Raw genomic sequence first — 19,802 nt, forward strand, 5'->3', positions numbered from 1 at the left:
TTTGAGACAGTCACCATAAATAAGAAAGGAGAGCTGGAGAGGTAGATGGTCCAATAACTGAGAACACTTAATGCGTTTGCAGAGGACCAGAGTCTGATTCCCAGCACCCATGTTGGGTGGCTCACAACTACTTATTACTCCAGTTTCATGGGATCTAACACCCTCTTCTGGACTCCATAAGCACCTAGACTCAAGTGCACAAGCCTACAAATGCATGTACATATACACTTAATAATAGAAATAATATATTAAATCAAGGGCTGGAGAGATGGTTCAGTGATTAAGAGCACTGTCTGTTCTTCCAGAAGTTCTGAGTTCAATCCCAGCAACCACGTGGTGGCTCACAGCCTTCTATACTGGGATCTGATGTCATCTTCTGTCTTGCATACATGTCTGGATACATGCAGATACAGAGCACTCATACACATAAAATAGAAATGGAGAAGTAGAAAGGAGGTTGTGTGTAGAATAGTGAGGTCTAGCTAAGGCTGCCCAAAGCTTCATTACTAGCAAGAGGAAGCATAGAAGAAGGGAGAGCTGCCCTGGATTTTCTATTTGAAAGTCAACACTATCTGGGCAAAAGGAACAAGTCTGCCCCTTATTAAGTCATTCAAGAACCTATCAAAGGGACAGAGAGGTGGCTTCACTGTTAAGAATGCTCCTGCTTTTCTAGAGGGTCTGAGTTTGGCCTTTAGTACCTACAGGCAGCTCACAACTGTCTATAAATCCAGTTTCAGGGGATCTGGTCCTCTGACCATTATAGGCACTGCATAAATGTGGACCACATTTCATTCACATAAAAATGTTTATACATACTTTAAAAAACTGAATCTATCAAAATGAAGTGTGCGAAGTAAAAAAACCACTACCTGACCAAGTGTAGCCCAGATACCCAGGACAACAGAAGACTGCATTGGGCAACTGCAACACAGCTGCTGTGATCACCACTCTAGGCAGTGTGGACTACACTAATGAACAAGCAGAGGTACCTGCAACATCCTGAAAGGGTTAAGTTCTTTAGAACCTACACTTCCTCCTCTGTAAAGGCAGGAGAGGCGTAGGGCAGTTCTAACAGTTCCTCAGGCAAATTAAAGGTGGCCTCATTATCTCTCTCCCTTTCTGTGAATCATGGCTGGTCATGTGACTGTTTCACTAGTATAACATGACAACCATGTATAGTGCAAATTCTGAGCCAGAGAGTCACTGTAAGTTCAAGACCAACCTTGCCTCAAAAGAAGAAGAAGAAGAAGAAGAAGAAGAAGAAGAAGAAGAAGAAGAAGAAGAAGAAGAGGAGGAGGAGGAGGAGGAGGAGGAGGAGGAGGAGGAGGAGGAGGAGGAGGAGGAGGAGGAGGAGGAGGAAGAGGAAGAGGAGGAGGAGGAGAAGAAGAAAGGGGAGAGGAGGAGGAGGAGGAAGAGGAGGAGGAAGGGGAGGAGGAAGAGGGGAGGAAGAGGAAGAGGAGGAGGAGGAGGAGAAAAGAAAAGAAAGAGAAGGAAGGAAGGAAGGAAGGAAGGAAGGAAGGAAGGAAGGAAGGAAGGAAAGCTGCTTTGGGCAAATCCTACATTTCACCTTGGAAAATTTGAGAGATAGACATATCAAACGAAAAACCCTTTGAAGGGGACGGGTCCTGAAATGGCAGAGAGAATGTGAAGAAGAGATCCAGCCATCTCAGAGAGCAGTCAAGCCTCCAGATTATTCTAGCCCCAGTCAACACTGGACCACGACTTTAGGGAAACCTCTCTAAGGTTAGCTGAGCCCAAGACTGTGAGGCAATGAACCGGATGTTCTAGGTCATAATCCTAGAGGAAGTTCTTACATCCATCACTGAAACATTCCTCCAATCCCAAGATCCAAGGTCAGCTGTCTCAGAACTAAGTCCTTTTTTTTAAGATTACAAGATTTAAAACAGTACATAAGCCCCTGGCTTATGCCACCTTCAGCAAGGCCTAGAGCACACACAAACACATCAACATTTATGTAATTGTATGATATGTACGCTGAGTGTATGAGCATGATAAATAAGGATCCTAAATAGTCTTGTGATAGGGCTAACTACCAAATGAACTACAATGCCAAACTTATAAAATACCTTTCATTTTTTTAACTTATAGATAATGAAAACTGTGAATATGAGTTTACCCCAAAGGGGTGCTGTAAGGATTAAACAAAATACTACAGATAAATACCCAAAACATTGGCATATAGTAGGTACCATTATTTAGAAGTTTAGGAATTGGGTTGCACTGTAATCGGGGCATGGAGAGGAGGAGAGTGTGACCTGGTCATAGTCCTCGGGGCCAAAGGGTGCATCCTGCTGCAAGATGTGATGCAGTCGTGCCTTCACACGGTGCTGGCAGCTGCTCAGGGAGTCACTGTCGCTGTCCAGCAGCCCATTCATGTTGGCGCTCTTCACCATTTGTACCAAAATGGGTGTAAGCTCCCCTTCTAGAGCTAAGAGGCCCTGGAAGGGAATCACAGGCCTATTAGCTCCTCTTCCTGCTGACGTCCCAGCCTAGAGAGCCACAGACACGGAGTGGAGAACTGGCCGGAAGAGGCCCATCCAGCTGAGTGGGGATGGTGGAGATGGAAACAAACCTCTCTGAACTCGCATGCCAGCACCTTACATTTCCCATCTAGCCTCCCACCTCTGTTCCCACCCACAGACACTGGGGCTGAGGAAGAACTAGGTTTACCTTTGCAAACGCAGCAGCAGTCATCTGGACGCGGCCCTCGTCAGATGCGTAGATCTTGAGGTCATGACGGAAAGTGCTATGGAGACGAAGCAGCCCACAGCCAGGGAAGCCAGCATAGTCACCTGGAGCACAGAGGGGGTCCACGTAAGACTGTTACAAATATCAATCTCCTGGTAGTATCCTCATGGCATCTACTCCCTCCATTGCCTCCCCTGCATCTCACTCTATCCTGTTTCACTCTCCAGTACTTACCCTGGCCTCCAGGATACATGCAACGGAAAGCCCGCCCCAGCTCCTCTGCCTGAACGCGGCCATCAGGTGTCAGCTCTCCACCCCACTTGAGCACCAGCAGGAGAGATGGCGCTGGTGGCTCTCTCTGCAGATCTGAGGGAAGGAGGCCCTGTGAGTAAGCCTTCTCTGAGGATAACTGTAGGAACATGCAAACGTTCAGCTTCTGACGAGAACATTGGTAAGTGCACCCATATGGTCAAGAATAAGAGATCTAAACACCAGGTATGGGGACAAATGCTTATAATCCTAGCTCTTAGGAGACTAAGGCTGGAGGATGGCTGGGAATTTGAGGTTAGCCAGGGTTACATAGCAAGATTCTACCCTTAAAAAAAAAAAAAAAAAAAAAAGGCTGGGGCTGGAGAGATGGCTCAGGGGTTAAGAGCACTGACTGCTCTTCCAGAAGTCCTGAGTTCAAATCCCAGCAACCAAATGGTGGCTCACAACCATCTGTAATGAGATCTGATGACTCTTCTGGTGTGTCTGAAGACAGAGTGAACTTATATATGATAAATAGTCTTTAAAAAGAAAAGGAGCAGGCAAAGTGGGGAGAAAAGGAGAGGAAGAAGAGAAGGAGGGGAGGAGGAGGAAGAAAGCTCAATGGTAATGAAATGGAAGGAGTGCTCACCTTGGCCCTCGCTCGACGCTTTCACTCCGTGGGGGTAGTAGGTCAACTGCACCTTCCGATTAATACCTGAGAAGTGACCATACCTGCAGGGAGCAGCCGCAGGTTACTTTCTGCCCAGTACCTCAGTTCCTGTTAGTAGATGGCCGCTGCTACATCCCCCTCTGCCGTCCCCTCTCACATCTCCAGCACAGACTTCAGCTGCTCGAGCTTCCCAGTCTTCTCCTCAATCTCAGCTCCTGGTTCCTTCTCCAGCTCAGCCAACAGCAGCCTCGTAATGTCCAGCACCTCCTAGAGGAGACCGCAGGGCGTCTCATGGAGTCATCCCTCATCAACCCTATACCTTCTCTTTCTTCTTAGACTAGGGCTCCTGACCAGACTTCCACCTCACCTGGAGCTGCTCTGGCCGCTTAAGTTTTAATTTTCCTGTCTTATATCCACCATGTTTTTCAAATAGAGCAAAAAACCTGAAGAAATAAGAAGTAAGGAAAATCAGCCCTCCTGGGAAGTGTGCCCCACCCATTCTCTCTCACATAGAATTCTCCATCTGAACTGGGACATCCTTCCTACCTTGGGTGCGTCACCTCCATCTTCATCTTCTGCTTTGGGGTTCGGTCCCCGTGACGGATGATTGCGATGACACAACGGAGTTCCATCCTAAGGTTGGGAGTGTCCTCAGAGCTGCTCTCCCAACCCAAACCCCAACCCATCTCTCCTAGCGTCAAATCTACATGAGACATCAGAGATCAGAGAGGAACAGGAATCTGAGGCAAGACACAGTGGTGGAGTTAAAGGACCGTAACCAAAGGGCCAGGCGGCCTCTACTGCTTGGACAGGAAAGAGCTGCACTGGTTTAAAGGAGTCCCAGATTTTATGTAGGTCATTACATATTTTAACATTTGCTTACATAGTGCCAGATGTGGTAGGGACAATGGGAATGTCCTCAGCTTCTGTGGGGATGGACCAAGGTATCTGGAACTGTGGGGCAAGCTCCCGCATAATGGTGTTCCTGGCAGGCGAAACATAACAAGATTGAATGGAGGTGAGTGAAGAATTGTTCATATAAACCCTGAAGCATCCAAACAAATACTCCATTGAAGGCGGAAACGAATGCATGCAAATTACCCTCAGTGCTAGACAGGGATTTCAACTTTATTGTTTTCTTTGTTTTTGTTTTCAGACAGGATCTCATGTAGCTCAGGCTGGCCTCTACCTCACTAGGCTAGCCTTGAACTCTTGAGTCTCCTAGTTGTACCTCCTACAAGCCCAGTACTGGGATTACAGGCATGCACAGCCAGCCCAACTCACATATTCTTTGGCCTTTCTTTCTTCCTTCCTTTCTTTCTTTCTTTCTCTCTTTCTTTCTTTCTCTCCCTTTCTTTCTCCCTTTCTTTCTCTCTCCCTTTCTTTCTTTCTTTCTCTCTCTTTCTTTCTTTCTCTCCCCTTCTTCCTTTCTCTCTTTCTTTTTTTCTCCCTTTCTTTCTTTCTCTCTCCCCTTCTCTCTCTCTCCCTTTCTTTCTTTCTTTCTTTCTTTCTTCCTTTCTTTCTCTTTCTTTCTCTCTCTTTCTTTCTCCCTTTCTTTCTTTCTCTCTCCCTTTCTCTCTCTCTCTTTCTTTCTCCCTTTCTTTCTTTCTTTCTCTTTCTTTCTTTTTCTCCCTTTCTTTCTTTCTCTCTCCCTTTCTTTCTCTCTCTTTCTTCCTTTTTCTCCCTTTCTTTCTTTCTCTCTCCCTTTCTCTCTCTCTCTTTCTTTCTCCCTTTCTTTCTTTCTTTCTCTCTCCCTTTCTCTCTCTCTTTCTTTCTCCCTTTCTTTCTTTCTTTCTCTCTCCCTTTCTCTCTCTCTTTCTTTCTCCCTTTCTTTCTTTCTTTCTCTCTCTTTCTTTCTCCCTTTCTTTCTTTCTCTCTCTTTCTTTCTTTCTTTCTTTCTTTCTTTCTTTCTTTCTAAGCTTACTTTACTTTGAGTGTTTGGCCTCCGCCAGGGCCTAGTACCCACAGAGCTGCAAAGAGGGCATCTGATCCCCTAGACCTGGAATTGTGGATGGCTCTGTGACACCATTTGGGTGCTGGGACCCTAAGTCAGGTCCTCTGCAAGAGCAACTGCTGACTCTTCTCTCTAGCCCTTCTTTAGTTTTTCTAACAAAAATAAAAAAATAATTTTGTGTGAAAAAAATAAAACTTTTGAAACAGAGTCTCACTATGTCCCCATGGCTGGGCTGAAACTTACTATGTAGAGCAGGCTGGCTTTGAACTCCAAGAGACCTGCCTCTGCCTCCCTAGAACTGGGATTATAGGTGTGTACATTCAGCTTCGAAATTTTTGATCAATAATTAATTAACTTTGTGCATGCATGCATGCATGTGTGTGTATGTGATATATCTATGTGTGGGCATGGGTGTATGTGATGTGCATGTGTGGGCATGAGTGTACGTGATGTGTATGTGTAGGCATAGGGATGTGTGTGTGTGTGTGTGTGTGTGTGTGTCTGTGCGTGTGTGTGATGTGCATGAGTGGGTATGGGTGTGTGTGATGTGCATGAGTGGGCATGGGTGTGTGTGATGTGTAAGTGTGGGCATGGGTGTGTGTGATGTGTAAGTGTGGGTATGGGTGTGTGTGATGTGTAAGTGTGGGTATGGGTGTGTGTGATGTGTAAGTGTGGGCATGGGTGTGTGTGATGTATAAGTGTGGGTATGGGTGTGTGTGTATGTGTGGGCATGGGTGTGTGTGATGTGTAAGTGTGGGTATGGGTGTGTGTGATGTGTAAGTGTGGGTATGGGTGTGTGTGATGTGTAAGTGTGGGTATGGGTGTGTGTGATGTGTAAGTGTGGGCATGGGTGTGCGTGATGTATAAGTGTGGGTATGGGTGTGTGTGTATGTGTGGGCATGGGTGTGTGTGATGTGTAAGTGTGGGTATGGGTGTGTGTGATGTGTAAGTGTGGGTATGGGTGTGTGTGATGTGTAAGTGTGGGTATGGGTGTGTGTGATGTGTAAGTGTGGGCATGGGTGTGCGTGATGTATAAGTGTGGGTATGGGTGTGTGTGTATGTGTGGGCATGGGTGTGTGTGATGTGTAAGTGTGGGCATGGGTGTGTGTGATGTGTAAGTGTGGGTATGGGTGTGTGTGTATGTGTGGGCATGGGTGTGTGTGATGTGCATGAGTGGGCATGGGTGTGGGTGTGACACATGTGCATGGGCACTAGGTGGTCAGATGACAACTTTCAGTGTCAGTCCTCTCCTTCAGCTTTTACATGGCTCCAGGGATTGGACTCAGGTCATCAGGCTTATGTGCCACCTCTCCACATCGCCACCTCTCACATACTCTTTTCCAGACATTCTCACTATGTAGCCCCGGCCAGCCTGGAACTCACAGAGATCTCCTATCTCTGCTGCTGTTAAAAGCATGGGCCATCACACCAACCTTCACACTCACTTCTTTTTAAGATTTATTTATTTTATTTATATGAGTACACTACTACTCTCTTCAGACATGACAGAAGAGGGGACTGGACCTCCATTGCAGATGGCTATGAGCCACCATGTGGGTGCTGGGAACTGTACTCAGGACCTCTCCAACCCCATCACGTACTCTTAATAGTATATTGTTGGGCTGGAGAGATGGCTCAGTGGTTAAGAGCACCAACTGCTCTTTCTGAGGTCCTGAGTTCAAATCCCAGCAATCACATGGTGGCTCACAACCATCTGTAATGAGATCTGATGCCCTCTTCTGGTGTGTCTGAGGGCAGCTACAGTGTACTCATGTACAATAAATAAAATCTAAAAAAAAAAAAGTATATTGTTTTCACATGTAGCCCAGGCTAGCCTCAAACTCACTATGTAGCAGTTGACCTTAAACTTCTACAGGCACGCATGTGCACACACACACACACGTGTGTGTGTGTGTGTGTGTGTGTGTGTGTGTGTGTAGGTGGGTGGGTTGGAGTTATATCCATGTGTACAAGTGTATACACCAGTTTATGTGTGCTGGTAGAAGTCAGAGGTCAAAGTCAGGTGTCTTCTTTGATCACTCACTACCTTATGTTTTAAAACAGGATCTCCTGGGCTGGAGAGTTGGCTCAGTGGGTAAGAGAGCTGACTGCTCTTCCAGAAGTCCTGAGTTCAATTCCCAGCAACCACACGATGGCTCACAATCACCTGTAATGGTATCTGATGCCTTACTCTGATGCCTTACTCTGATGTGTCTGAAGACAGCTACAGTGTACTCATATAAGTAAAATAAATCTTTTTTTTTTTTTTTTGGTTCTTTTTTTTCGGAGCTGGGGACCGAACCCAGGGCCTTGCGCTTCCTAGGTAAGCGCTCTACCACTGAGCTAAATCCCCAGCCCCAAAATAAATCTTTAAAAAAAAAAAAAAACCACCACCCCACCCCCGGGCCAGGATCTGTCATTGGTTGGCCTGGAGCTCACCAATCATCTAGACTGGCAGATCCGTGAGCCCCTGGATCATCTTTGTCTCCTTATGCTGGAGTTACAGGCTACTCCCAACTTTTTACATGCATGCTGGAGGGTCTAAACTTGTGTCGTCACACTTACACAGCAAGCGCTTTACTCACTGAACCACGTTCTCAACCTAGAACTTAAATTTCTAATTCCTCTCCTGCCCCCACACCACCTTCACCTTCCAAATGACTCGAGTATGTACCACCACTGCTTTTGCGAGGGGCTGGGGCTTGAACCCAGGGCTCCAGGCAAGTGTTCTACTGTGTTCCTTCTTCAGCTCCTTTCAGACAGGGTTTTGTTCTGTAGCACTGGCCTGCCTCAGACTCACAGCTCTCCTTCTCAGTCTCCTGAATGCTGGAACTTCATGTGTGCACCACCACAGACTAATTTAAGACAAGGTCTTATTCTATAGTCTAAGCTAGCTTCAAACTTGTGGCAGCCATCCTACCTTAGCCTTAGCCTTGCAAGTGCTGACTTCAGGTATGCACCACCATACCTAACTCTTTCTCTGCTTTGTCTTAGGTTGTTTGTTGGTTTGAGACAGGGCCTCTCTATATATTCTGGCTGTCTTGGAACTCACTCTGTAGACCAGGCTGGCCTGGAGCTCACAGAGATCCACCTGCCTCTGCCTCCAGAGTGCTGGGATTTAAAGTCATGTGCCACCACACCCAGCCCAACTTTTAATAGTGTGGTGTTTTTGTTTTCATTGATTGTTGTGCGTGTAAGTCTGCGTGATTGTATCTGGGTGATGTGTTATGGCACATGTGTGGAGGGCAGAAGACGTATTTGTGGAGCTGGTCCTTCCCTTCCATCTTTACACAGATTCCAGGGCTCAGTTCACACAGCAGGATCTGTACAGCACTGGAGCCTCTGAGCCATCTTGCCAGCCCTTAACTGAATTTTTTTTTCTTCTTTCCTTCCTTTCTTTTTTGATATAGCTCTGACTGGCCTGGAATTTATGCTGTAGACCGGGCGGACCTAGAATTCAGAGATCCACCTGCCTCTGGCTCCTGAGAGCTGAACGTGTGTGGCACACATCCAGCCTACTAGTGTATCTCTCAAGCCAGACAGTGCTTGGCTAGAGCAGCCGTATCTATGGATGTCCGCTATAGTTATCATTTCTTATTTTTAGAATGGTTTAGGTATTGCAACTATTTCAAAAGCAAAGTCATAGTATTATCATAGTCAGTAAACTAAATATAGTTATTTACACATGGGAAAGAAAGGCAGTCTACTAGAGCCAACACTGTTAACAGTGGTCATCTCTGAGGAATGCAGTGTTGAGGGAACAAGGGGCTGAGACATCCTGTTTCCTTTTTCTTTGTTGACTTTTGGATCGTTTTCAAAATATTTAAGATAAAGCAAAAGCTGTATGTATTTATTTATATATACAATCATAAGTATATATCATATATGTACTATATATAATTTTATGCATATATATACAATAAATACAAAATCTCAACATTTCCCAGGATAGCTTCAAACTTGCCATATAGCTGAGGATGACACTGAACTTCTGATTCTCCTGCTTCCTCAGTGCTAGGACAACAGGCCCAGTTTATAGAGAGAAAGCTCCTGAATTTCACACCCCATGCTCTAGACCACTCTGTCTCTTACCCCAGAATCTTGGCACAGTCATCATAGTACTTCATTGAGTTCTTGACAAAGCTAAAGCCATTGACATCACACACAAAAGAGTGACCATTGGCACGAAGAAGGTCAAATCCACAAACTGTTTGCTGCAAAAGCAAAAAGGCAACAAGAATCAGAGGCGGCTCTCAGATCCTGCTTCTGTTTCTTCCTTCCACCTCACAGCCCTGTAAGACCAACCTTACCTTAAAAGCTACGCAGACCTTCCTGGCCACCAGCTTTTCCATGGCAGTCAACATGACTGGATATCGAACCTCTTTCCCCTCACTGTCTCGTTCAACTTTCCCATCCAAAGCTGGAGACTTTCTAGCTTCAGCATGGGCATAATCTGGCCCCACTGTGTACACCTGCAGGTACATAGCACCACTGAGTATGCCCACAGCTCACCCTGTATATGAGAAGACAGTATGAGCACTAGAGAAGACAGTATGAGCACTAGGTCTGTAGCCTAGTCCAGAATCAAAAAAGAAAGTCTGCACAGACAAGAGTGGTGGTATCTGCCTGTAATCCCAGCTCAGGAGGCAGAGGCAGGAGGATCTTTGTGAGTTCAATGTCAACCTACTCTACACAGCAAGTTCTAGGTCAGTCAGAACTACATAGTGAGACCCTGTCTTAAAACAAACAAACAAAAAAAAACCCTCCAAACATTAAGAATACAAAGAATGGGGTCAGTGGGATAGCTCAGCAGTTAAAGAAGTGTGCCGACAAGCCTGATGACTGGAGTTTGATTGCCAAGGTTCATATGGATGAAAGAGAGAAGTGACTCTCGAGTTGCTCTCTGACTCCACATGCATACCATGGTGCACACACACACATATGCACACACACATGCATACACATACACACATGCACACACACATGCATACACATACACACATGCACACATACACACACACGAGACACACATATGCACACACATGCACACACATGCACACACATACACACACATGCACACATACACACATGCACACACACACACACACAAACACACATACAAATAATAAATGTAATAAAACATCTTACAAAAAGAATAGAGACTGATAATTTTGGTACTGAGCCTTATTTCTCCTTAGGACTCTGGTTGTATTGTCTAGCCCTAATTAACTAATAATTTACCAGTTTTATATGATTTACTGTAGCACCTTGCTCTTGCTCTGAAAGTGAAAGTGAGAATGTCTCTATCTCACTCGTTATCTTTACCTGAGTACGAAGCCAACTGGAATCTTGCTTGATTCTCATTCACACATGCTTCCCCTCCCTCACCCCGACGCCCACCCCGACATTTATGACATCTTAAATCTCTGCATCCACCATAACCTTAACGTCTGTGCCATCCGTTGGCATGAACTCCTCATAGATGTACGATCCTGTCTTCCGGACACTGCTCTCAGGAGAGTACACACTGCTCCGGCTGCCGATCTTTAGGAGGAAAAGGAAGGGTAACAATATTACCTCAGTCTCCAGGTTTATCCACAGATGCCTTCTCCTTTCCCAACAACCACACTCTGTTCTTCGACTCTCTGACTTCCCAGATGCTCAAATGTCTCCCCTACCTTACGGAAGAGGCGCTGGCTTCCTCCTCCAGCAGAGCTAGGGTAGTAGATGTAAACATTGTGGTCCTCTGCACTCACTGGCTTCTCCACGAAGGGCTTGGGAAAGACAGCTCCATTAACCTCCACCTGGTCTTCACCTTCTATCAGGTTGCACTCTGAAAGATGGGTGTGGAATCGTTCTCGTGGCCTAAGGTTGTAGAGTATTTCCAACTCCTCCTTCCCTGGGGTTTTAATCTATATAACGTTTACATTTTTATGACCGTGGTCTGTAACAGATATGCCGGTGCTTATATGTGGAATTCAGATATGATGATATCTATATAACAGGTCAAAGGCTCTACTTGTCATCCAACAGTCAAAGGCCCACACAGATACATATACCCACACATACGGGAGATGTTTAAAGGACAAATACCGGGTTAAATCATGAATATCAAGCAGGGAACAATCAGACACAGCCAAGGACTCACCCTCAGGACAGGCAGGGTCACGGTTGAGCACAGCATATCGTGGCAGATCAATACCCTCCTCCTGTAGGATCCGGTACACCTCCCTCCTGTCATCCCCAAATAAATTAGCCAGGTAGGAAAAGTGGGGCTGACTAAGGGGAGAGGCTAGGGATTTTATTTGCATGGGGAACCAGAATTCAATAAGATATGATACAAAAAATGAAACATATTTGGCTCTGCTCATCCCAGAGTAGGCTCCCTAAAATGGGCATTTCAGGGTCACCCACCCCTCTGGTCCATAGGAAGCTATACCTGTCTTGGATGTAATACTGCATGGTCAGATCATTGATAAGGAAGGGGTTTCGAAGCTTGGAATAAGCAACAGCTTTGTCGAGAGGAAAGCCTGTGATGGAGGGGAAAACGGGGACACCAAAGAAGTGAGAGCTGGAGTGAGGAGTGGCAGGAGACTGACCTATTAGAGCCAGCAGCTGCCACTGAGCTCCTCCACACACCCAGCCCAGCACTCATTGGCCTAGCTCGTCAAGTCCAGGATATTCATCAGGAAAAATGAATCCAATTACATGGAGGATTCAACCAGAAATTCAATTCTATCTAACCAAGCCCTAAGTGTCCTGGAGTCATCCTGTGAGGCTGCAGTGTGGGCTTTGAGCCAAATTCAGCAAACCCCGAGATGGGCAAACTCCTCCCCTTCACTGCTCTGCTTTGTTCTGAGAGGCTGATGGCCTCTTACTAATGGTAACGAGGGTTCCACGCACACCGCACTCATGCTTCCCAGACCTCACCTTTGGAGTGGAAAGAAATGAGACAGTGGCAGGGTGGCCAGTTCTCCACGGGCTCATTTAGGATCACATCTTCTCCCAGGATGACAACGGTCAGATAGTCAAATCTGCAGAGCCGCTCTAGGATTTGGGTCATTGGCTTGGACTTGGATTTCTTGGTCATGGCACAGATGCCAACAATAATTTGAGGTTCTGGGGGCTACAGAAAAGAAGTACTATCAAGAACTCCAGAGTCCCACCTATGTCACCTCCAACACTGTCATACATCTTTCAAAGTTCAGGACTTTGGACTGAAGGGATAAAGGATGGCTACCACAGGAGAAACACTGTGAGAAAAGTACTTCTTCAAAAGAAGAAGCCGTGACCATGAGACAAACAGAGGAGGGGCATTTGAACAGGGGTTTCAGAGCGGCAACCCACCAATCTCTCCCGCCCCTCCCCAAGGCAGGATAGAGCCGACTACAAGAGGGAGTCTTATAAACAGGGGCCCCAACACCCAGCTGTGTCCTTCTGCCTAGACTTACCACCTCATCCTCCTCGTCCTCAAGGAGTTCACTGTCACTCTCTCCTGTCCTCATGCCTATTCCACAGGTGCCCAACCCCTCATCTCCAGCTCCAAGAAAGAAGTGGGCCGTAGCGCTCTCGTCCTCGTCCTCATTGGCCGTCAATGACCACATCCCCGCTGACGGAACACCCAGTCATCCCGCTCTGCACAAGAGGGTCCTCTGTCAGCTAAGAATCCAAACACCCTTACGTGGGCAGGGAGAGGGTACAGGGAGCTAGACACTGAGAGGGAACTACAACAGTTCAGAGGGGACAGAATCAAAGTTATGGAAAGGACCAACAGGAAAGAAAACTACATGACTTGACAGGACTAAAGAGAAGTAGGAGGGAAGCAAGGACTCCTTTCCTCCCCTGTTTACCCCAACCCAGCCAAGAACTGGTAAGAGGATCAGCAGCTTAAGCCTTACAGGGCTGGCATGTCACTGATTCTGCCGGCAGGAAACAATGTCAACTCCAGGCAGCAAGGAGAAGAGGCCGCTCTTCAGGGAAGCTACTGTTGACTCCTACCAAGACAAGGTTAGACTGACATTTCAAACCTGGGATTCATTCCACAATATTCCCAGCTGTCTCCACCCCCACAGCACTGCTAGACCCAAGGATTCAAGTCAAGGGCAGAGCTAAGCAACAACTCAGAGGCTTTTGCCTTTCAACTCCATCTTCACCATTACCTGGTATTAATCTGACAAACACTTGTTGAGGACACCCTCCACCCTAAGCATTGTATCAGGGCATTAAATCTGTGCATCCCTTTCTCCTTCACCCCCAACACCTTAAAAGACAGATATCCAGATTCAGAGAGACAATTCAAGGAAAGAAGTCTGGTGCTGGTTGGGGATAAACATCCACACAGCCATTTTCAATCCATTCACTGTCCTCTAGGACTACAAAACCAATGCTGGTCTAGGACAAGATCCTCCGGAGAAGCAGCTACGTTGGGAGAAAGTCCTACTTAAGGTCATATTGGTAATACTGTCTTACGAATCTGGATCAGAAAAAGCAGGCCATCCCACTTCTGCATGCATGTACCCAGAGTTTTCATGGCACTCTAGTGACTTTGCTGCACAGAAAGACATCTGTCAGGAGACATTTCTGGTTATTAGACAGGAAGGTGCTATGTTGGTATCTCATGAGCAGACGAAAAGAATGTCACAAGAATTCTCAAATGTATATTCTATCTCAGGATCTATCCATTCCAAACTGTTAGCACCACCAAGGTGGATGACTGCTGTGGGAAGACTCCTCCACAGGCGGATGCACACGAGGACATTCTTCTCCTTTCTATGTCAAACTAAAACACACACACACACACACAGAGAAAGAGAGAGAGAGAGAGAGAGAGAGAGAGAGAGAGACAGAGACAGAGACAGAGACAGAGACAGAGACAGAGACAGAGGGACCAAGAAGGGCCAGCAGGATGGATCAGTAGATGGATGTGTCTGCTGCCAAGCCTACGGTCTGAATTTGGACTCTAGGACCTACATAGTGGAGAGGGAACTGACTCCCATAGGTTGTCCTCTGACCTCCACAGTGTTCTGTGGGTCCCCACACAGATGTGGCAAACATATACGTTAGATGCAACAGTTCCCAACTTCAAACTGCCAAGGATATAGCACAATTCATTTGCATAAACACCATGTGCTATTTATGACTGCCAAGGCAATTAGTACAAGTTTGTTGGTGGTTTTTGTTGTTGTTTTAAGCATTTGTTTTACATATACAGGTGTTCTACCTGTAGGTGTTTATGTACACACATTTGTGTACTGCCCATGTAGGCAGAAGAAAGCACCATGTGCTGGCAACAGATCCCAGGTCCTTTGAAAGAACAAATAGTGCTTTTAATCACTAAGCCATTTTTCCAGCCCCCAGTTAGGAACAGTTTAAAAGTAGACTAAATTCAGGCATGGTAACATATGTCTTTGGTCTCTGAACTTGGAGGCAAAAACAGGGAGATCTCTGTGAGTTCAGGGCTATCCTGGTCTACATTGTGAGTTACAGGCCAGCCAAGACTACACAGTGAGACTTGTCTGAAAAACAAAACAAAATAGGGGCTGAAGCAATGGTTCAGTGGTTAAGAGCACTGACTGCTCTTCCAGAGGTCCTGAGTTCAATTCCCAGCAACCACACGGTGGCTCAAAACCTCTGTAATGGAATCCGATGCCCACTTCTGGTGTGTCTGAAGATAGAGACAGTGTACTGATATAAATAAAATAAATAAATACATAATTTTTAAAATGGACTGAAGACACCAAATTTGTTACCTTTGAAGAAAAGAGAATGGCGGTAAGAATTTCTAGTGACACCTATACAGCTTAGCCTATAAATAAATATCCATTTTCAAAGCTCAAAAATGATCTGAAGCAAATACACACAAGGCTAATACTTGCTAGTAGTGGATTATAACAGTATGAGCAACTATTATTATTTTCCAAGAATAAAATTAGTCTCTCGGCAGATATTTTCCATGCCCCACAGCCGTTCTCAGAAACACTAACAACTCTTAATGAAGACAAGAACTCCTTGAGTAAATTAACTTACTACACAGTTATAAAATCTTCAGTAATTTCTCCATTTTAATTTAAAATTCACCCATGACGATAGGGTGGCAGCTTTGATTAGAAAATTATAGATGACCTTTATATAGACCTCGGGTCTTCTTGGTCTTCATCATCTGACGCCTATTGCTCAACCACCACAAGACCAGAACATTCCTCTACATAGCATCTCGAGTTATGCACTGCAGTCTGCACACACGCACGCCTCCTGGCTGACGAGCCATTTCTTTGAATTCCCTTTCAGTGACCTAACCGTGGTATTCCCAAAGATATCTCACAACTTCCCCACTTAGAATTTCACCACATTCTCTGGCCTTTTCTAAAACAAGAGTTCCCCCACGCCCTTGTCTAAGATCCCTCAACCTGTTGCCCTCTAAGTCTCCCCTGTTTTTTGTGTTGTTTTGTCTTTGTTTTTAAATAATATCCAGCCATATTCTTAGAATTCTCTTACAACTCTGTAATGGGAAATAACAGGATGGAGAAGCCTGTTCTCAAACATAGACTGAAGGGAGATGAAGGTCCAAATTCCAAGTTAACAAAGCAAAAATAGCCTGTCAGGAATAGCTATGACAAGGCCGGGGTTTATGTGCATGTGCTTCTTGGAGAAGCTGGGGTTTTCTGTGTTCTTTCCCCGTTATCTTCTCCCCAAACTTCGTTGCATAAGAATTCTACACTGGGGTAAAGGGCAGTCTTACTACAGAAGCAAAGGAGGGAAGGGCTGTGGGGACAAGAAGTCAATCAAAGGAACACCCACACTGCATCAGACCTAGAGGAAGGGTATCCAGCAAGGGTGAACTGTAACTTCTTTAGCTCTTAGAACTGAAGAGAACTCACATAGTTCTCTATTTCTCTGGAATCACCTTGCATTTGAGAGTAGCTCCAACAACAGTAAATAAATCACCGAAACTTTACCACCTTCAACCATGAACCCCCAGGCCTGTGCACCTCTTTTTTACTGGTTGTTTTGAGGCAAGGTCTCACTCCCTTGCTCAGACCGACCCCAAACTCCCAAGTGTTGGGATTACAGGCCTGAACTGCTCTGCCTGCTTCCCACTTCCTTCCTACGGCAAGTTTTCATGTTTCCGACGTATTCCTTATTCTGACACGAGTCTGCTGTTTGTTCTCTCTGTCAGCTCACTCAGGCTACCCTCCCCAGTTCGTGATAACGGCTCTTCACTGATTCCCCTAACCTTACTCCCCACCCTGACTGCTGCACACCAATCACTAATGAATGCAATGAATCCAGACAATTTTCCCACTCAGTGACTCCCAGAAGTAAACAACACTTCAAACCTGCACATGAGTCATCACCCTTCTTAACACTTTTTTTTTTTTTTAAGACAGACTCTATGTAGCTCAGGATAGCCTTCATCTCAGGATCCTCTTGCTTCAGCCTCCAGGGTACACTTGATAGCATCTCTCCATTAATGATGAACACTTAATGATCCCCTATACCGCCCAAGGTTCCTTCTTCACACTAGCCTTCCTGGAGGTTCACCTCCTCGCCACAGTAACCCCAACATTCAACAGACCTTCTTCCCTGGCCAGCCAGTTCCTTCCCTCACTTCCCCTGCATCCAGCCCCGCGGGTCCTCCCGTCCCTCGGCTTCTCGTGCATGACCCTCTACCTCGGCCCCCTCCCCTGCAATCCAGCCCCTGTCCTCCTCCCAGAGTCCCCAGCCCTGTCCCTGCAAGCCTTCCATCTTCCCAGGTTCTCCTTATTGATCCCTCAGACCCCTCCACACCCGTCTCCTCTCTCACTGACCCCCTCGGCCGTCCTCTCTCTCGGTGCCGGGTCACGAATCCCGCCCTCCCATCCAGACTGCACTCGTTTCTGCCCGCCCCCGCCGTCCCCGCCTCGCTCTCCCTACGCTGACATTGAGGCCTCTCGGTTGCGCCTCTCTCCGAAGCTGTCCCCACCCGGGACTACCCACAGCCCCGAGCGCAGGCCAAGCCCCTTGCCGAGCCCACCCTCCCCGATACCGCCCCCAGCCCCAGCCACTCCCCCACCGCCCCCGGCCCGCACTCACCCGCCTCCCTCCGCTCGCGCAGCCGAACCTGCCGGCAGCGACACCTGACAGCGGCCCAATCAAAGCGCGACTTCTTTGCGGTCCCACCAATCCGCAGAGGGCGCGCACCGGCAACAGTCAGGCTGCGTTGGCCGGAGCCTCAGAATGGAGGAGGGTGACTCCTAGTGGCCGATTGTGGAAATGCAACCCGATGCTAGTCTGCCTCTTAATTTCCTGCTGCGTTGCCTGTGCACAACACTGATCTCTAGAAAGGCTAACCAGCAAGACCAATGGAATGGAGACACAGAAAGAAGAGGCAAAGTTTGTGACATTGAACCTCCTTGAGGCGGGAAAAAGAGTCTTTTGTTTCTGTAAAGCAAAACAAGGTGTGATTAAAGATAGACATAAGCTGAAAATATAGACATAGCTGAGAGTCACTAGGGATGTTGGAGACACGGACAAACAGAGAAGCAGATAGGAAAAATTAAGGGGAGGAATAAAGAGACTAATTTGTGAAAGATACAAGAAAACGGTGGACAAGGAAAACTGAGAAAACTGGTTTCTGTCTCTACAGCCTGCTCCTCTGTTCTCTAGCCTTGGAATCTGAAACTCTGGGTTTGAATCCCAGAGCCTACACCATGCTTATTTGTAAGGGTGAAACTAAATTTTATGGGAAAAGAGATTTGTTTTGTTTAGGGTTTCAGGCGTTTTTGTCCTTAGTTCCATTGCTTGGGTGATGAGGAGAGGCAGAACATAAATGCTGGCTGGGTATCAGTCACTTGCTTGTTGGCTGACAGCAAGCAGAGAGTGTGGGAGGGGCAAGGGGCAAGATGTATTATCCAAGGCATGCTCACGGGGACCCACTTTCTCCAACTAGGCCTCACATCTTCCCTTTCAGCGTGTTCCAATAATCTTATCACACTATGACTTCATCAAGGGATAAATCCATTAATTAGAGTAGAGCCCTTCTGAGGGCTCTGATCCAACCCCTTTGCAAAAGCCCATCAGCTGGTGATTCACCAAGCCCCAGTACAGGAGCCTGTAAAGGACATTTTTTTTTATCTAAAAAGAATAGATATAGGAATGTATTATTTCTGTGTATGTTATTGTTGCCCTTGCATCTTCATTTAGCAGTTTGAATGCCCTCATTTGTTCTTTATGATTTTTAGGGACCTTGGCATTTTCCTAGTTAGATGCCTCATCTTACCGACAGCCTCCCCAGGCCTCCTGAATTGATAGAAATGGTTCTTAGAGCAGAATCTACAAATAATCAATGATAGTTAATGTTCAGACTCAGACCTCCTCCCATTCTAACCATGGGAGCAAGCAATGACGGCAGTTTCTCCGACGATCCCGCAGAAACACTCTGAGGCTCCCAGAGAAGAAAAGAGTGCGCAAATAGATGAACCCTCTCAGAAGAGCTACTCACGCAGGAGGGCATTTCCCAAACTTGAATAGTTTCTCTGTACCCTGGCTGTCTTTACTTCTCCTTCTGTTAATCTCCCTTCCCACCCCCTATCTCCTGAACACCTTCTCAGCCAAATAACAGCCCAATTGCTCTAGAAGACTATCTCCTTCTTTTATCTGGGTAAATATACACCATCCCAAGTAATTATATTTACGTACTCATGCCTACTCCTTAACCTGGATAATGAACACCCACAGCATTGGTAACATTTTTTTTTTTTTGTCTCTCCAAAAGTAAGGAAGCTCCGTTGCAGATCTCTATTCTCTGAAAATTGTTATTTTATCAAGAGAAAGGGGCTTATGTAATGGAGCCAAAAATGACATGATGGTAACTAAGGATACTCATCAGTGAGGAAGGTCAGAGAGGAGATATATGGAGTAGGGGCTTGAAGGAAATAAAGGAATGTTTATTAGTTGGACCAGCAGGGATTATAAAGGATAATTCCTTCTCCCAAATAGCTTACGTCTTCTGGGACATCAGGAAGCTGAAGATAGACATATTAAGAACAATATGTCTGCCTTGCCTTGGCTGGCCCTCCACACCAAAGCCTCAGGTCTCTATCTCAGCTTCAGTTCTCATTCCCCTTCCTGCATTAATAAAAGTCAAGTTGCACCTAGCCCTGCTTGTAGCTGTGGAAACAAAGCCTCTTGAGTCTGAATGTGCACTTCACAAAAGAGAGCGAGAGCAAGAAGACCCGGAAG

At 46.3% G+C, this 19,802-nt stretch overlaps 1 protein-coding gene across 25 annotated transcripts in view; it reads right to left on the reverse strand.

Moving 5' to 3' along the window:
- The window catches only part of Ppip5k1 (diphosphoinositol pentakisphosphate kinase 1), a 43,552-nt gene extending 25,749 nt beyond the window's left edge, over positions 1-17,803 (reverse strand). For 8 of the 25 annotated variants that reach the window (XM_063283725.1, XM_063283729.1, XM_063283723.1 and 5 more), the window contains exons 1-17: positions 13,481-15,570; positions 13,034-13,217; positions 12,513-12,708; positions 12,022-12,112; positions 11,731-11,816; positions 11,261-11,415; positions 11,025-11,126; positions 9,893-10,054; positions 9,675-9,796; positions 4,512-4,613; positions 4,175-4,261; positions 3,996-4,071; positions 3,786-3,895; positions 3,608-3,690; positions 2,944-3,075; positions 2,692-2,813; positions 2,277-2,459 (exon numbers count right to left, since the gene is read on the reverse strand). In XM_063283725.1, the coding sequence (XP_063139795.1) occupies positions 2,277-2,459; positions 2,692-2,813; positions 2,944-3,075; positions 3,608-3,690; positions 3,786-3,895; positions 3,996-4,071; positions 4,175-4,261; positions 4,512-4,613; positions 9,675-9,796; positions 9,893-10,054; positions 11,025-11,126; positions 11,261-11,415; positions 11,731-11,816; positions 12,022-12,112; positions 12,513-12,708; positions 13,034-13,186 (1,962 nt within the window). In that variant the 5' untranslated portion in view covers positions 13,187-13,217; positions 13,481-15,570. Of the gene's footprint in view, positions 1-2,276; positions 2,460-2,691; positions 2,814-2,943; positions 3,076-3,607; positions 3,691-3,785; positions 3,896-3,995; positions 4,072-4,174; positions 4,262-4,511; positions 4,614-9,674; positions 9,797-9,892; positions 10,096-11,024; positions 11,130-11,260; positions 11,416-11,730; positions 11,817-12,021; positions 12,113-12,512; positions 12,709-13,033; positions 13,218-13,480; positions 15,577-15,608; positions 16,890-16,918; positions 17,363-17,389; positions 17,503-17,654 lie in introns of those variants that run through there. The other 17 variants (XM_063283730.1, XM_063283727.1, XM_063283726.1 and 14 more) reach the window with 10 other exon arrangements.
- Between the last annotated feature and the right edge of the window lie 1,999 nt (positions 17,804-19,802).

Source organism: Rattus norvegicus, chromosome 3 (genome assembly GCF_036323735.1).
Source record: "Rattus norvegicus strain BN/NHsdMcwi chromosome 3, GRCr8, whole genome shotgun sequence".
Lineage (NCBI taxonomy): Eukaryota > Metazoa > Chordata > Mammalia > Rodentia > Muridae > Rattus > Rattus norvegicus.